The sequence below is a fragment of the Panulirus ornatus genome, chromosome 31 (genome assembly GCF_036320965.1).
Source record: "Panulirus ornatus isolate Po-2019 chromosome 31, ASM3632096v1, whole genome shotgun sequence".
NCBI classification, from domain to species: Eukaryota; Metazoa; Arthropoda; class Malacostraca; order Decapoda; family Palinuridae; genus Panulirus; species Panulirus ornatus.
Genome location: NC_092254.1, coordinates 2,222,061 through 2,237,146, shown reverse-complemented (window position 1 = coordinate 2,237,146; position 15,086 = coordinate 2,222,061). Strand labels below are relative to the sequence as shown.

At 43.3% G+C, this 15,086-nt stretch overlaps 1 protein-coding gene across 2 annotated transcripts in view; it reads right to left on the bottom strand.

Annotated features, from left to right (window-relative positions):
* The window catches only part of LOC139758675 (uncharacterized), an 84,370-nt gene that overhangs the window by 47,042 nt on the left and 22,242 nt on the right, over positions 1-15,086 (bottom strand). For both annotated transcript variants that reach the window (XM_071680262.1, XM_071680264.1), the window contains exon 2: positions 4,996-5,228. In XM_071680262.1, the coding sequence (XP_071536363.1) occupies positions 4,996-5,228 (233 nt within the window). The remainder of the gene's footprint in view (positions 1-4,995; positions 5,229-15,086) is intronic.

The window sequence follows — 15,086 nt, the reverse complement described above, 5'->3', positions numbered from 1 at the left end:
CTCTACCTCAGCTATTGTGGACCATCGCGATCATCACTCACCAATGTTGGCCTTTGTCTGAGGAGGTTTCTAGATCACCTTCTGTAAGTCGATAAATGAAGCAGATCTCTAGAGCCTTATTCTCTCTCCTTATTCCACTCCCAACTTTTATAATAGCTAGTTCTGACTGCCAGGATCGGACATATTCTTCTAAGACTCATTGTTACATTTCATTCCAGTATTTCCTCGTACACCTTCCTTGTATGTGCCAATCAAATCATCATCTGTTTTATCCTAATTTTTTTATGGGTGAGAAATTTCTGTTCTCCAGTCTTTCTGGACCTGTCCAGGCCACAATGTGGGCAACTGGTAATTAAGAAACATCTCAGAAACCCAATCTTACCCATACTATACAGACCTCACTTACGATTCAACGATCATAACCAATAGACTCTCCATCATCCTCAGAACTTCTGTGATCATTCTAAGGACCTCCATGATCATTCTAAGGGCCTCTCTAAATGTCCTAAGGTCATCCCTGATTTCTTTTCTTTATATAATTTCTTATTTATCGTCTGCCTGCTTGATGTAGGTTACTCTCAGCATTTTTCTTCGCTACACTCATAAAACCTTCTCAATCTGCTTTCATTTGTGATGACATCTCTCTTGGTTCTGTTACCAAGTCTGTTTGAGCATAAATCTTTGAGTATCAGTCGCTGGTGCATTTTTTTTTTTCAACTTTTTCACTAATGTTCACCAATCAATCATCCATTTTCTCTTTACAATTTGATTCATAGCTTCATCTTGTATGTTTCTTTGTTCCACTCTACCTTCATGTGTGGTACCTTTCTCCTATTTTATCTCCGTACTCTCGTCCATTATCTTAACATATCCAAACTTATTATTTCCTCTTTCCATGTCTTGTGTGTGTCACGTCGCTTTCCTTCTATTGTGCAACATGTTGCAATGTCAGCCACCGAAATACTCAAAAGGTTTCCTTCCTCTTGAATCATTCATACGACCATCAGACGTCTTTCATCACATATGCAAATCCGAAGTCCATTTATACATAACATATTCCATCAGATATTCTCTCACATGTATCTTTCTTTCCTGTTCCCTTTACATTTTTGCTGTATCTGTTCTCAATCCGGAAAGGAAGCATTTTGTGGTCTGCATCGTAAGACAAAAGGGGAGTACGTCCTACATATAGAAATGTATGAGCACGACGAAACGATCCTTGAGTACGCCAGTACGACCCTCGAGCACGGCGACACGACCCTTGAGCACGACGGTACAACCCTTGAGTACGACGGTACGACCCTTGAGAACGACGTTACAACCCTTGAGTACGACGGTACGACCCTTGAGCACAAACCTTAAGGGTCAAGTCAAAGGCAAAATCATCATGTCTAAGGGTCGTACCGTCGTGCTCAAGGGTCGTGCCGTCGTGCTTGTATCGTACCGTCGTGCTCGTGTCGTACCATCATATTCTAGAATCGCACCGACGTGTCCCAGGCACGATATACACAATCATTAGTTAGAAAGACCAAACATACCTTCACCTGTGTGTGTGTGTGTGTGTGTGTGTGTGTGTGTGTGTGTGTGTGTGTACATCATCAATCATCGTCATACCTTCTATCACTTGTTCATGGCCTTAGAAACCCATCACTTGTACTCCTTCCCATGATTATAACTTCATAACTTGCAGCATTAGTCACCCTCACAATCCTCAGTTGATCACTATCTACCCGGACATTGAAATCACCACTCCTCCGCTGATCACTATCTACCCGGACATTGAAATCACCCAAGCTAATTCGAGTCTGTAACGCTTTCTTCCCATTGAAATATCTGCACACATTCAATTTATTTTCTTGAATGACATTGATGTACGTGATATCAATTGATATACCTGCTTTCCTAATCTGACTTCATCTACATACAGTAAAAATTGAAGACACTAATACTGTTCTGCAGCAGGTAAATAACTTCATAACATACCATGATGTCATCTATCATCTGGCTTCCCTCTATACACCTCGTGCATGAAGTGTTCTATCGTTTCTAAATATCTAAAATATTTTCTATGTTCATCATATAACCTATTCATGTATTTTCTTTCTTTTGAAGAAAATTAGTAACTGTCAATAGCAGATTTTCGCCTCCCTCCCTCCATATTCTGGCTAGAGATGTGTACGTGGCCACGATGGCTGCCATCTGTAAACACAACTGTAAAATTAGACTTAATATCTTAACAAAACATAAACAGCAACTTTATTCCATCCATAGTTAAAATGTTCATGTTTGTTTATCTCTGGTGTCTCTCAGACAACCAAGGAACAGGAACTCTTCTGTGAGGTGAACACAGAGCAAAAAACTGTTTAATATCGGAACAGTAGAGCGTACTCACTAAATAACACTGTGAAGAGAGAACAAGTGAACAATGTTCATCCTTGGTGTATGACAGTGTTCAGCAGAGAGGTCACACTCTAGACATTCTTTAGGGGCGTAAATCCTTTGTAGTCTTTAGGATCCTTCAACCGTATCATCCGCCTTTCTTTCATTATGATCACTGTCACTCTTTATCTAACCACAGTCACTATTTCTATCATCAGCATCCCTATCTTTACTATCACCTTCACTATTATCTTCACCGCCACCGTTCCTATCACTATCGCTATCTCTAACATCACTAGCCACATCTCTAACATCCGTATGATTACCTTTATCAATCGGTATCATTTCTACATCACCATCACTATCACTATCTTGTCACTATCTTTAACATTCATCCTCACCATCATTACTCATGTTCCCTACCATTCTCACCATCCGACACCGTGGTTTTCACCTTCATCACCGTCACATTCACCTCACCTTCCTCCCTATTTGCTCACACTATAATCACCATCAATGTCTACCCTCACCCCGTCCTCCCACTAGCCCACTAAGCGTGACCAAGGTGAGTGCTTGAGCGTGAGGGGGTTTCACGCTGTCCTACACACACACACACACACACACACACACACACACACGTTACGTCACCCGCTCCAAGGCCACCAATAAGGGGTAACTGGAAGGAAGTATCTAAGGGGTAAATGGGGAATTGTGGGGTAAAGGTGGAAGCAAATGGGTGGATTACATGGCAACAAATGGAAAGGGGATGATAACTAAGTAGATATACTGTTAATGATACTGTCAATTGTAATAACGGCACGAGATAATAATGCTACCATTATACTGACAGTTCTAATACGAGAGAGAGAGAGAGAGAGAGAGAGAGAGAGAGAGAGAGAGAGAGAGAGAGAGAGAGAGAGAGAGAGAGAGAGAGAGAGAGAGAGAGCACCGTTCATCGTTACGAAACACACATTTGTTGATGACTTTCCAACACACATGTAAATGCTCAAGCCAAACGTTGACCTCATCCCGTAGGTGGAGTGAATGTATTTACCGTCCATCAAGTTGGTGCATGACAAGTGTAACCAGGGAAAGACAGGCACAAAGTCTCCATCTCTGGCAAATGTTTTTGGACATATGAACACATCATCTGGTAAGACGTGGACACGTGTCATCACAAGATATATTATTATCAAGAGATAAGCTTTATCAGAGCTCTGTCTGCAGGGCTTTTAATGTGTAAGTTAAATCTATTACAGAATGTGAAAGTAAATTTAGTTTGCTTGTACTATGACAAGCAAATTGTACCAGCAGTGACTTGTACCATGGCAAGCATACTGCACAAACAGTACAATTCGCTGTCTCTATGCTTGTATGTGTAAGCAGTTTTTTAAGCAACGAGGCAACTCAAAGCAATAGATAATTTATTGATGCTGTGTTGTGTATGTGGAGAGCCTGTGTGGGGTGGTAGATATGTCAGCTGTGGCTGTTGTCTTTGGTGCCACAACCAGGCTTCAACCCTCCCATGGGCCAGGTCAGTTACTCTGCAATATATTTATTTTGATTTGTTCTAATCTTCATGTCATGTCAGGATGTGAGTGTCCAGTACGGTTGGCTGGCGTGGAAATGACTTGGAAAGAGGTCAAGTGATAAATAGTACAGGGGTCATGACCTCTGACCTCCGGCTCCAAGTGAGAATTTGTACCTCTGGATATATTTATTGCGAATTATAAACATGGACATCCAACTTTACGATCAATGAACAAAACAAACGTGAAACTGAATGAAGATTAAGACAAAAGATGAACACACATATAAGTGAGGAGGGAAGTAAGTGAGGATTGAATTAGTGGGCAAGAAACGTGGTTGAAGAAGAAAAGATGAAAGGTTCACAAACGTGAAAATGTTGCAGGAAACTTGGAAGGAAATTGTTACTTCTCATCTGGGAGAACCAGACGTATCCTTACTCACACGTCCCTTCACGTACCAGCCTCCAAACTCCAAAATGAATACGTGAAGAAGAAGAAGATGTAAAAGATGAGAATAATATCAATATAAAGAGGAAAATCTCCCCCTGACTTGAAAGATTACCCTTTAAAATACTAATGAAGTAAATCCCTAAAAAAAAAAAAAAACCTTAAAACTACGTGGCTGTTGGCAACACAAGGGTAGACAGTTGTTTTATCTGTGTCTTTCCCTCGACCGCTAAGCTTTGGAACTCTACCTTCTCCTGTCTTTCCTAGGAACTTTGACCTGACCGTTTTTAAAAGACATGTTTCCTGGTTCCTCCAGATTATCTTTCCTCCTCCTCTTCTCTCTCTCTCTTTCTTTCTGTGTCTCCTTAATTTCATCTACGTCTCAGGTCGAACCCAGGGGTGGGGAACGTGACAGAAGACTTCGACACAGAAAATCATGAATTAAATCATTGATGACAGAAAACAAGACATAGAAGAATGAATATTTTATATATATATATATATATATATATATATATATATATATATATATATATATATATATATATATATATAAAGAAAAACACGTGTGAAATATTTAATGAGTCGACATAAATGAAGGAATACATATACAAAATACAGACGAGTATAATGGACTTACCATTATGGAAGACGTGTGGCTCAACCACCTCGATCTGCTCCCTGACGAGGACGACCGCCTCCCGCACCGCCTCCTGCACCTCCTTGGGCGTCAGGTGCACGTCCAACACGCCTTCGCCCCCGCCCACTGCCACGGTGGGCGGGGCCTCCAGCACCACGCCCTGCGCCCCGCCCACCGCCGCCCACAACAGGTTCAAGACCAGGGCCGTCCGACATAACGTCCTCACCAGCAACCTGACGAAGACGCAGAAGGTGATGTGGGATACATGCTCGCTGAGGGAAGCGCTGTGGTAGATCGAAGAAAGGAAGGAATGAAGAAAGAAAGATGGAGAAGGAAGGTACGAATGAGGAAGGAAGGAGGAAGGAAGGATGGAGAAGGGAGGAAGACGAAGGAAAAAGAAAGGGATAAAGAAAGATGAAGAAACGAAGAAGGGAATGAAAGGAAAGGAAAATATGGATGGAAGGAAAATCACGAACACATGGAACAAGTCTCAGTTGGTTATCGTCACTACAGTTAACTCTCTCTCTCTCTCTCTCTCTCTCTCTCTCTCTCTCTCTCTCTCTCTCTCTCTCTCTCTCCAGCTGCCTAGCTATTCATACGTACGCAATTCAAAAGAAGGAAGAGTTCAAATATGGTCTGAGGTACAAGGGAAGTCTGGGGGTTGTAAATTTGTCCACCTAGGAAGAGAGGAGAGTAAGGGGTGACCTGATCAACACCTTTTGAGTTTTTGAACTGGATCGATGAGTTAGCGGACGAAATCTCGAAGGAGAGAGTAACCAGACGAGATAATGTAAAATAAGTAAATAAATAAAGAACTTGTAAAAAAAATATATATACATAAGTTTAAAAAGTTTTATGATGACAGGGAGTTCAAGAGATGGAACCTCCCACGTGTGGAAAACTCTCCCCCTCCTCCCCTCCCCCCCTCCCACCTACAGCACGAACAGATAATTAAAAACATAGGCAATTACGCACACACGGACAAAAAACACACTTAAAAATGCACACACACAAAAGTATAAGAACCGACATGCAAGTATACACATAAGAAAAGAGACGCATATAAACTCACACACACACACACACACACACACACACACACAAAAGAATATATACAAACGACCGCAAATATACACATGGGATTCGAACCCTTATATCCACAGTCGTCAAGGTTCCTATTGTGTGTTCCTTAAGGGTCAGGTCAAAGGCCAGGCCATCATACCCAAGGATCGTACAGTCGTGCTCAAGGGTCGTACCATCGTGGTTAAAGGTCGTCCAGTCGAGTTCCAGATTTTAAAACTCCCTTGGTCCCACATAGGTCAACATGACCTAATATCACCTAACGAGGTAGTTAGACTCCCTGACACCACATCATGTGGGGATTCTGCAACACATACCACATACCCTCCAGCAGCACACTAAGCAGTTCATATCTCTACCACATCCTCTACACCACACAGTATCACTCTACCACACTCTCTACACCACACAGTATCACTCCATAATGTTGCTTTGCTCCTCATAGAACACATCCTGCGGAACCATATCTCGTCTTACCTAACCTTCCCAACACACTAGACAACCACACAGTGTTGCCAACCACACGATGTTGCAAGCCATGCACGATCAAGAAGTACTTCCGGTGTTCCACAGCAGGCGGTGTACAGGAGGCCATTGTACTCCATGCGATGTACTCAAGGACAATGACTTCACCTTGAAGTCATGCGATGTGCTATACGGCTCTGACTTCACCTTGAAGTCATACTATGCACTCAAAGCCTTTGACGTCATTACTAAGTTATAAGATGTACTGGGGGACATTACAGGTGGACGTGCAAACACAAGCACTGTTGACAAGAGGCAAACACAGACAAGCAAAGAGGTGCACAGACAGGGGCTGAAGAGACACCTGAGGTACAAATACAGTCGGACAAAGACACAAGTTCACTCAAACAAAGGAACAGAAATACACACACACACACACACACACACACACACACACACATTGAAACACATATAAACACGGAACAAAGAGAATCCGACACAGAGACATGGTAACAAACACAAACAAATAATGAGATGTCATCTAGAGTCAAATAGCCACAAAGGAAAAAGTTGCACATAAATTCAAACAAACAAAGGCTTTACTTGTCCCCCCCCCCCCAACCACAGACACCCACAACCCCTCCCGTCCTTAATACACAATAGGAGGGAAACACACACACACACACACACACACACACACTCACTTTTCCTTTCAATTCATTATCTTTCTTGTCAACAAAGTCGCACTCGCCACACTGGCTCTATACTCAAACCCACTGTCTCGAGTTACGTCGTGCTCAAGGGTCGTACCGTCGTGCTCAAGGGTCGCACCGTCGTGTTCAAGGGTCGCACCGACGTGCTCAAGGGTCGTACCGTCGTGCTCAAGGGTCGCACCGTCGTGTTCAAGGGTCGTACCGTCGTGCTCAAGGGTCGTACCGTCGTGCTCAAGGATCGCACCGACGTGCTCAAGGGTCGTACCGACGTGCTCAAGGGTCGTACCGTCGTGCTCAAGGGTCGCACCGACGTGCACAAGGGTCGTACCGTCGTGCTCAAGGGTCGTACCGACGTGCACAAGGGTCGTACCGACGTGCACAAGGGTCGTACCGACGTGCACAAGGGTCGTACCGTCGTGCTCGTAAATTTAAAAACAAAAACATGAAAAAAGTGAACACAGCTCGGTGGCTCTTCCCCTCCCCGGGTGCTTGGCGTATTGTTAAATAATAACAAAAAACACGTTTTTTTTATGCAGATTGCAAAGCTAGCACGTAGATGACCGTTACTTAAAAGAAAAAAATAACGTTAAACGTTTGTGACAGGAGTAGATAACCGTTGATGTACCGTAACACTGCAAACGGTTCAAATAAAACTGGACCGTTACAAAGAGAAAAACCGTTACGATGGAAATCGATCGTTACAACGGTTGAAATCGTCCTAACAGCCGAGACGGATACACCGTAAACTGCCAGTTATACAGTCAAGACGATAATATATATATATATATATATATATATATATATATATATATATATATATATATATATATATATATATATATGTATACAGATAAGCAGGTTTTAGATAAGTTATTTAATGATAACGTAAACTTCCTATTAATATGTAGGGAAAGTGTGTGTTATTTCCCCCACCTGGTCTGTAAGGAAAATAGAACAGCTGTTAACTCTTTCATAGATCATCTAACAATCATACAACAAACAAAGTGTGGTTTGTGGGCAAAAGATCTTGCAAACAAAAAATACACACACACACACACACACACACACACACACACACGGACACAAACATACAATAAGAGACGGACACACCTACCTACAAACAAACAAACAAGTAAACAACCTGACATAAACTGACCGATTAGAAAGTCTAGAAAGGAACTTGTCACGCAAACAGCTGACGACGACCCAACATTCGTCCAAGTGACGCATGCGCCGTGGTTTCTACGCAGAGTTCTCTGAGTCTGTTCTCATTCATGTACCTAGAAACCCCAGGGACCTCAAGAATCGTGCTGGTCTTGAATACCAAGTTCCTCAAGAACTGCACTTGAATTATTCATGTCTAGAAAACTAAGAGTTCTCAAGAACTGTATGACGTTGTGTAGAAACCCAGACTTTTCATCTGATGCCTAGAAAACGCAGAGTTTTCAAAAGTCATACCTATTCACGTCCAAAAAAAAGAAAAAGTTCTCAAGAGTCTTATTTATCTATGTCTAGAAACCGAGAGTTTTCAAGAGTCGTAATTATGTCTAGAAAACCAAATAGCAGAAAGATTGCAATATAAATCTAAACGTTCCCAGAACAAGAGAATCTTTTGCTATTTTCAAATTTATCCCAAATGAAAGAGAGGAAACGAGGTTAACTATGTAACATGACTGAATATCACATGGAAGTATCTTGTATTTCACTGAGGCTACACCAGGAGCTAAACCTTCGAGGGGAAAAAGCCCCTCGCTTGCCTCCTACTCCTCCTCCTGTTCTTGATTTTGGAAAGTGATACTACAGAGGGGGAGGAAATTTTTTTTTTCTTTTGACCCTCACCAGCTTCCGCTGGTTGCCTTGTCCGGCAGGCAGGCAGGCAGGAGGTACGTGAGCAGTTGTCTCTGTCTGGTATCCACAAGGCTGCCGAGGTAGGAACACATTTTTAAAAACGGTGAGAATCCTTCAACATTTTAAAACAGTGTGACACAAACAAAGAGAAATAAAACAAGGATAAAAAGAGTTTAACAACGGCTGCCGTTAATGGCCAATTATGGGCCGGAAGTGACGTCACGGCCTCTTTTGTCCCGGCGACCCGGCTAGCTGAGGTCATCTGCTGCTGAGGCACTTGTCTCAGCTCTAGGGGAAGTGTAAACAATGAATGGTGGGAGGGTGGGGGAGGGGTATTGTCTTGTGGAGGGGCTGGAGGGATGAACCGGTAGGAGGGAAGAAAGAGGGCAAGGGAGGGAGTGAAAATACATCATGGGAAGGACAGATGACACACGACATGAACAGGTTACCTGTCGCATGACTAACATAGCATCTTATCTTCCTATTCTGTAGAGATGGAGACAAGATGGTGAAGCAGAAGGCTCCTCCCCACCCACCACTATAGATGGAGACAGGATGGTACAGTAGAAGGCTCCTCCCCACCCACCACTATAGATGGAGACAGGATGGTACAGTAGAAGGCTCCTCCCTACCCACCATTATAGATGGAGACAGGATGGTAAGGCAGAAGGCTCCTCCCCATCCATCACTAAAGATGGAGACAGATGGTACAGTAGAAGGCTCTCACTGGCACATCAGCCTGCAGGACAATATGAAGGAACACCAGCTGGTGTGGAAAGGGTATACTGACATGGACATTCTATGGAACAGCTATACAGAGAAAACGTGTTCTAATTTCAGCTGTCGAATCCTATACGTATGATGGATTCAAGTTACTAATCTGACATGAGAAAATGGGCTGAAGTACGTTCATATGAAACTGTCACTGTTAACCACAGGATAATTCACACTTTGCTTCACATCATTAAAGTATTTGTCATGTTGTGATTTATATGTACTGAGTGTCTTCACCTTGGAAATATATCTGATCATCGTTTTCTCTAATGGTCCATATAACTGTGGTGTTGGAAATTACTTTCGCCCATGGCATCCTCATGATTTCTGGTTCTTGCATCTTTATCTGTTCTTGGCGAGTCGTGTCTCCAGGTCGCTGATGTATATCATGAAAAGTCGGGGTCCCAGGAATGATCCTTGTGGTACCGCACTTGTCACGCGCAGCCAATGGGACGCTTACCCATTTAACACCACTCACTGTGTTCTGTCCTCCCGTGGCGATCTGTTGAATATTTCAGTGATAGAAAATGTAAAGTGTCGGCCTACTTTTGCCCATATTCTGGGGGAGTTATTGCCAGAACCAGCTGACAGTAGAGAAGAAAGGGCAGGGCTGACATCAAGACGTACAGACGGGGAGGATACAGGGGTGACATTAAGACGTACAGACGGGGAGGATACAGGGGTGACATTAAGACGTACAGACGGGGAGGATACATTTGGGGAGATATCAAGAGATACAAATAGGGAGGGGGTTAATGGGGCGCCTGGGGGGAGAGGGATGGGGTAATGGTTGATCATACCAAAATTACATAGGCATTTCCGAACATAAATTCTTGACCGTGCAGACGATCCTTAAATGCCTAATTACCTCATTTGGGGTAACTCTTAAGTGAAGCAAATGAGTCATTAGCAATACTCAGTGAATGAGACTTACTTAATTACCTTCATATATGTGTTCTTAATTACCATCATATACGTGTTCTTCAGGTAATACATGTGGTGGTTATTCATTTATTAATCCAGGGTTTTCCATTCAGTCTTCCAGGGTCAAATTCATTCACTTTTTGCCTTCAAGGTTCCATGGCATTCACTCACTTCATTCACGTCCTTAGTGTGTCTTCTCTCATTCATTCAACAACACTACAAATACATCTCCACCAATACCACCCAGCACCAACACGTCTCCACCATCACAACCAACATTCACACCACCAGACACCTACAAAACCGCAAGAAAATAAACCCTTCTAAAAATAAGGTAAGCAGCAAAAACCCACAAAACCACTGCATCAACAATAGGCTATAGGCCAGAGGGTTGCTATTGTCTTAGAGCCAAGTATATCTATGGCAAAGAGGGCGGAACGTGCCTCTCTTTCCTCATAATGTCAACCATGTGAACGGTCGGGCCGGCCATGGTTCGTGGTCGGGGCGCTGGCTGCTGTCATAATCGAGGACCCACGTTCGACCCCAACCACACCCGGGTATAAAGTTAACCATGACCCTTCCTATCAGGCTCCATACTGACCAATATGTCTACCGTCAAACATTCTCTTGTTCCGCTACTTCACAATGCCATTTTCTTTATAAAATGATATCTTGAGAAAATGGGTCAATGTTGGTTTCTCATTGACCTTTACAGTAAACATTAATCAGAGAAAATCATTCAGGTCACAGAAAACCTCTCCTAAGTGCCTACTACAGCCAGGGTATGACGTAAGGAGAACTCTCAGCCAGTCACACAACACTATTCAAGGTATCCTGCCGACGTCATCGGCTCTGACAAGCGGCGTCATCCAATGGGATGTCAACCCCGGTATTGAACAACAATCACCCAGTTTAACGATGTTGTGCGGCTCCACAACTCCGTTAGTGAGAACTACGCACAATTAAGCGATGCTCTATGAACAAAAAAACTATATGGAATTAAGTTTGAGTTGATCTACTATCAAAACTATCGACCCTGAGAGAGAGAGAGAGAGAGAGAGAGAGAGAGAGAGAGAGAGAGAGAGAGTACATATTCATCCATCTGTACAATAACATGAATGCTACAACACAGAGCACGACATAATGGCTCCTCATCCATCCCCATCCATTCATCGCTCCATCTATTCATCAACCCATGGGTCCATTCACCCACCTATTTACTACTCCACCAATCATTTTACCATCCATTCACCTACCTATCTACCCATCCATTCCATTTATTCATCACCCACTCATTCATCCTTTTACTCATGACTTCCTCCATTACTCATGAGTCAGCCACACGCGGGTTAAGCTCCCGGGTCTACCGTTCATCACTAGCCCAACCTGACATTCCTTCTTTCTCCCACCACTCCCCCCTCCCAAGTATTTATCTCCCCCCATTATCTCCCTTCCTCACTCTGGTAACTGGGGAGAGACGGTCACTTTCCCCCTCCCCATCTGTCCCATCTCGGTACCTGGACCGCCACGGCCCGGGCCATTATGTACCACCGGATAAGATATGGACCAGAGTCTGGAGGCTACATGAGACAGCCCTGTAACCTAGTTATGACAGTGGTAGTACCTGTAGCACTAGTCCTAGTGGTACCTGTTGCACACTAGTCCTAGTGGTACTACAGTGTTCCCAGCATCACCAGAAGCATCACCAAGTATGCCCTAGTGACGTCATGGGTTGTTTACACTTGAACAATGTTACCAGTCATATTTTTGTGACTTCACAGTTCCATCTCACTTGAACGGCCACGTAAAGTGACTAGTTCAAAAACGTTGTAAACACTGACGGACAATTATGACATATTTACATGACGCTTCCAGCAAAGGTGCAGTTTGTTTACACACTACTTTCATAATTTACAGTCAGATACTGACAATGACGCAAGTGACATCATCATTGTTTACTTTTCATATTTGGTTGATAACTTTGACGTCACGGACTGTTTACACTCACTCTGATCATAATATTGACTCGTATGAGACCATCAACAAACTCCTGTTCTCATGAGTGGTTTCTATCCACTCTCTCTCTCATCACTATCTAACCTGCACCCAACCAACTCTGCAAACACCCATCTAAACTTACTAACACCCCCTATTTAAACCACTTTCCCCCAGTTAAATCTTCCATACGCCCAAACCAACCCCGCATTTAAAACCTACGCTTCACCAATTCCTCCACAACCACAATATCAACCCCACTAACCCCTTATTTACATCTCTCTTCCTCTAGCTCCTAAATCCTAGTCACGCTATAATTCAACCCTATAAACTTTCAACCTCCGTGCGAGGTTTTATATACGATAACTGCAGTCAAAATATAATTTCAATAAGACATTATTGTCAACCCAGGATGATAAAAGAAATCCCATCAAAATTAAAAGCACAGACACCCTCCATATATATAAAACGTCTCCAACAAAGCGCATTCATAAAGCCTAAGAACTTAAAAATCTCCAAAATCCTTTAAAATGGCATGGGTTTCCTCAAACAGGCCAGAATCCCTTAATCAAAATAACTAAAATAATCCCCCTAGAAAAATCAAAACCAATCCTTCTTATAAGATAGCTTTATTCTTCCATCCTCGACCATCCTTTAAGTACACTCAGCCATTAAGAATGTCTGATGAAAAGACCCTTAAATCTCTGCAAAGCAGAATAGCACTAACTTGTGCCCCATCATCGGGGAATTCCAGGACCAGACACAGAGACGGGAGACATAGGTAATTACTCTGTAATTACGGCCATCGGCCCTATGGGACTCTGGGATACTGTAGACTTCCCTTGGGACATCGAATCCCAACGTCTAAGTCCTAAGATCATGGTCCCTCTAAAAATTAAAATACGACATTAGCAACACAAACACATTTTCGCTACAAACGCCAACAAACACATCATCACTACAACTTCCAACAAAGACGTCTTCACTACAATCTCCAACACATCATCATTACAACCTCCAATAAAGACGTCTTCACTACAACCTCTAACAAACACATCTTCACTACAACCTCCAATAAATGGCTCCGTCATCACACCTCAGAACCACTGGGCTTTTGACCTTATGGTTATGGGTCAGGTCAGAGGGCAGGCCCAGGGTGCTGACTGTTAGAGAGGAAAAGAACAAACAAGAATTAAAAAGTGAACAAAAAAAGTATGTCCTCACAAGGAAGATACAAATACACTAATACAGTAGACTACAGGAACAATACAGCAACTAAAAATGTTCAATATACTTCATGATAATTACATGTGCTCGAGTCAGTATTGTGTGTGCTCAAAGGTCTGCATGCGTAGAGAATTGGCATGCACTTAACAGCATAGTTTGCGTGCGTTGTGGCAGCTCTTGCGTGCGTTTTCTACACAGGTAATGACTAGGTGTGTCGCCAGTTACCGCTCTCGAACCTTCTGACCTGATGACGTCATAGATAACGCACGGACAGACAAACACAGACACGAACTCACCATTATACAGGCAGATTACACTGACATACCAGATGGCTCGTACAGACAGACTACAGGAGAAGACGACACACAAACACACGTACATGTTGGCTTCCATGGTGTAGTGGTTAGCTTCGCTGATCATGATTCGCTGTGCACTCGTCTCCTGAGTTCGAACCCTTGGCGCGGCAGACGGCCCACAGCTAATTCCTGGTGTTCATCCTCCCTCTTAATCCCTCTCTAACCTCCCCTACCACTAAACCTCTCCTGCACCAGTCATGGCACCGCTAAAGATAGCAGCAACTACACTAAACGTGGCATCAACGCTAATGAGACGAACACAGCAGCAGATGGCACCAGTGGCACAGGTACCAGAAGGTCTACTGGTTGTGTTGATGGCTCCACTCGTGGCTGTGGTAACGCTTGTGTGGTGATGGCTCTGCTAATAGCAGTAGTGAGGATTGTGTTCATACTAGACAATTATTTCCAGTCTCTATCTACAGAGGTATTAAGTGATGGACCGACTTCTAGCAGGGTGTATACTGGTACAACCATTCACCAGCACTAAGGCCAGTACTCCTTGCCTACCATTACCCTCAAAAACTACCGAAATCCTGAGAAGAACCACCACCCTAGTTCAGAAGGCCGGCCATGTTTACACAGCCGGCATGACGCAACCCCACTTCCCTCGCCCAACTCTGTAAATCCTTCCCTCACGAAAACTGAAAGTGTTTTTGAGTGCCTTGGGTAGACTAAGGAGAACTATGGCGAGTGCACTCACATCCAGAGC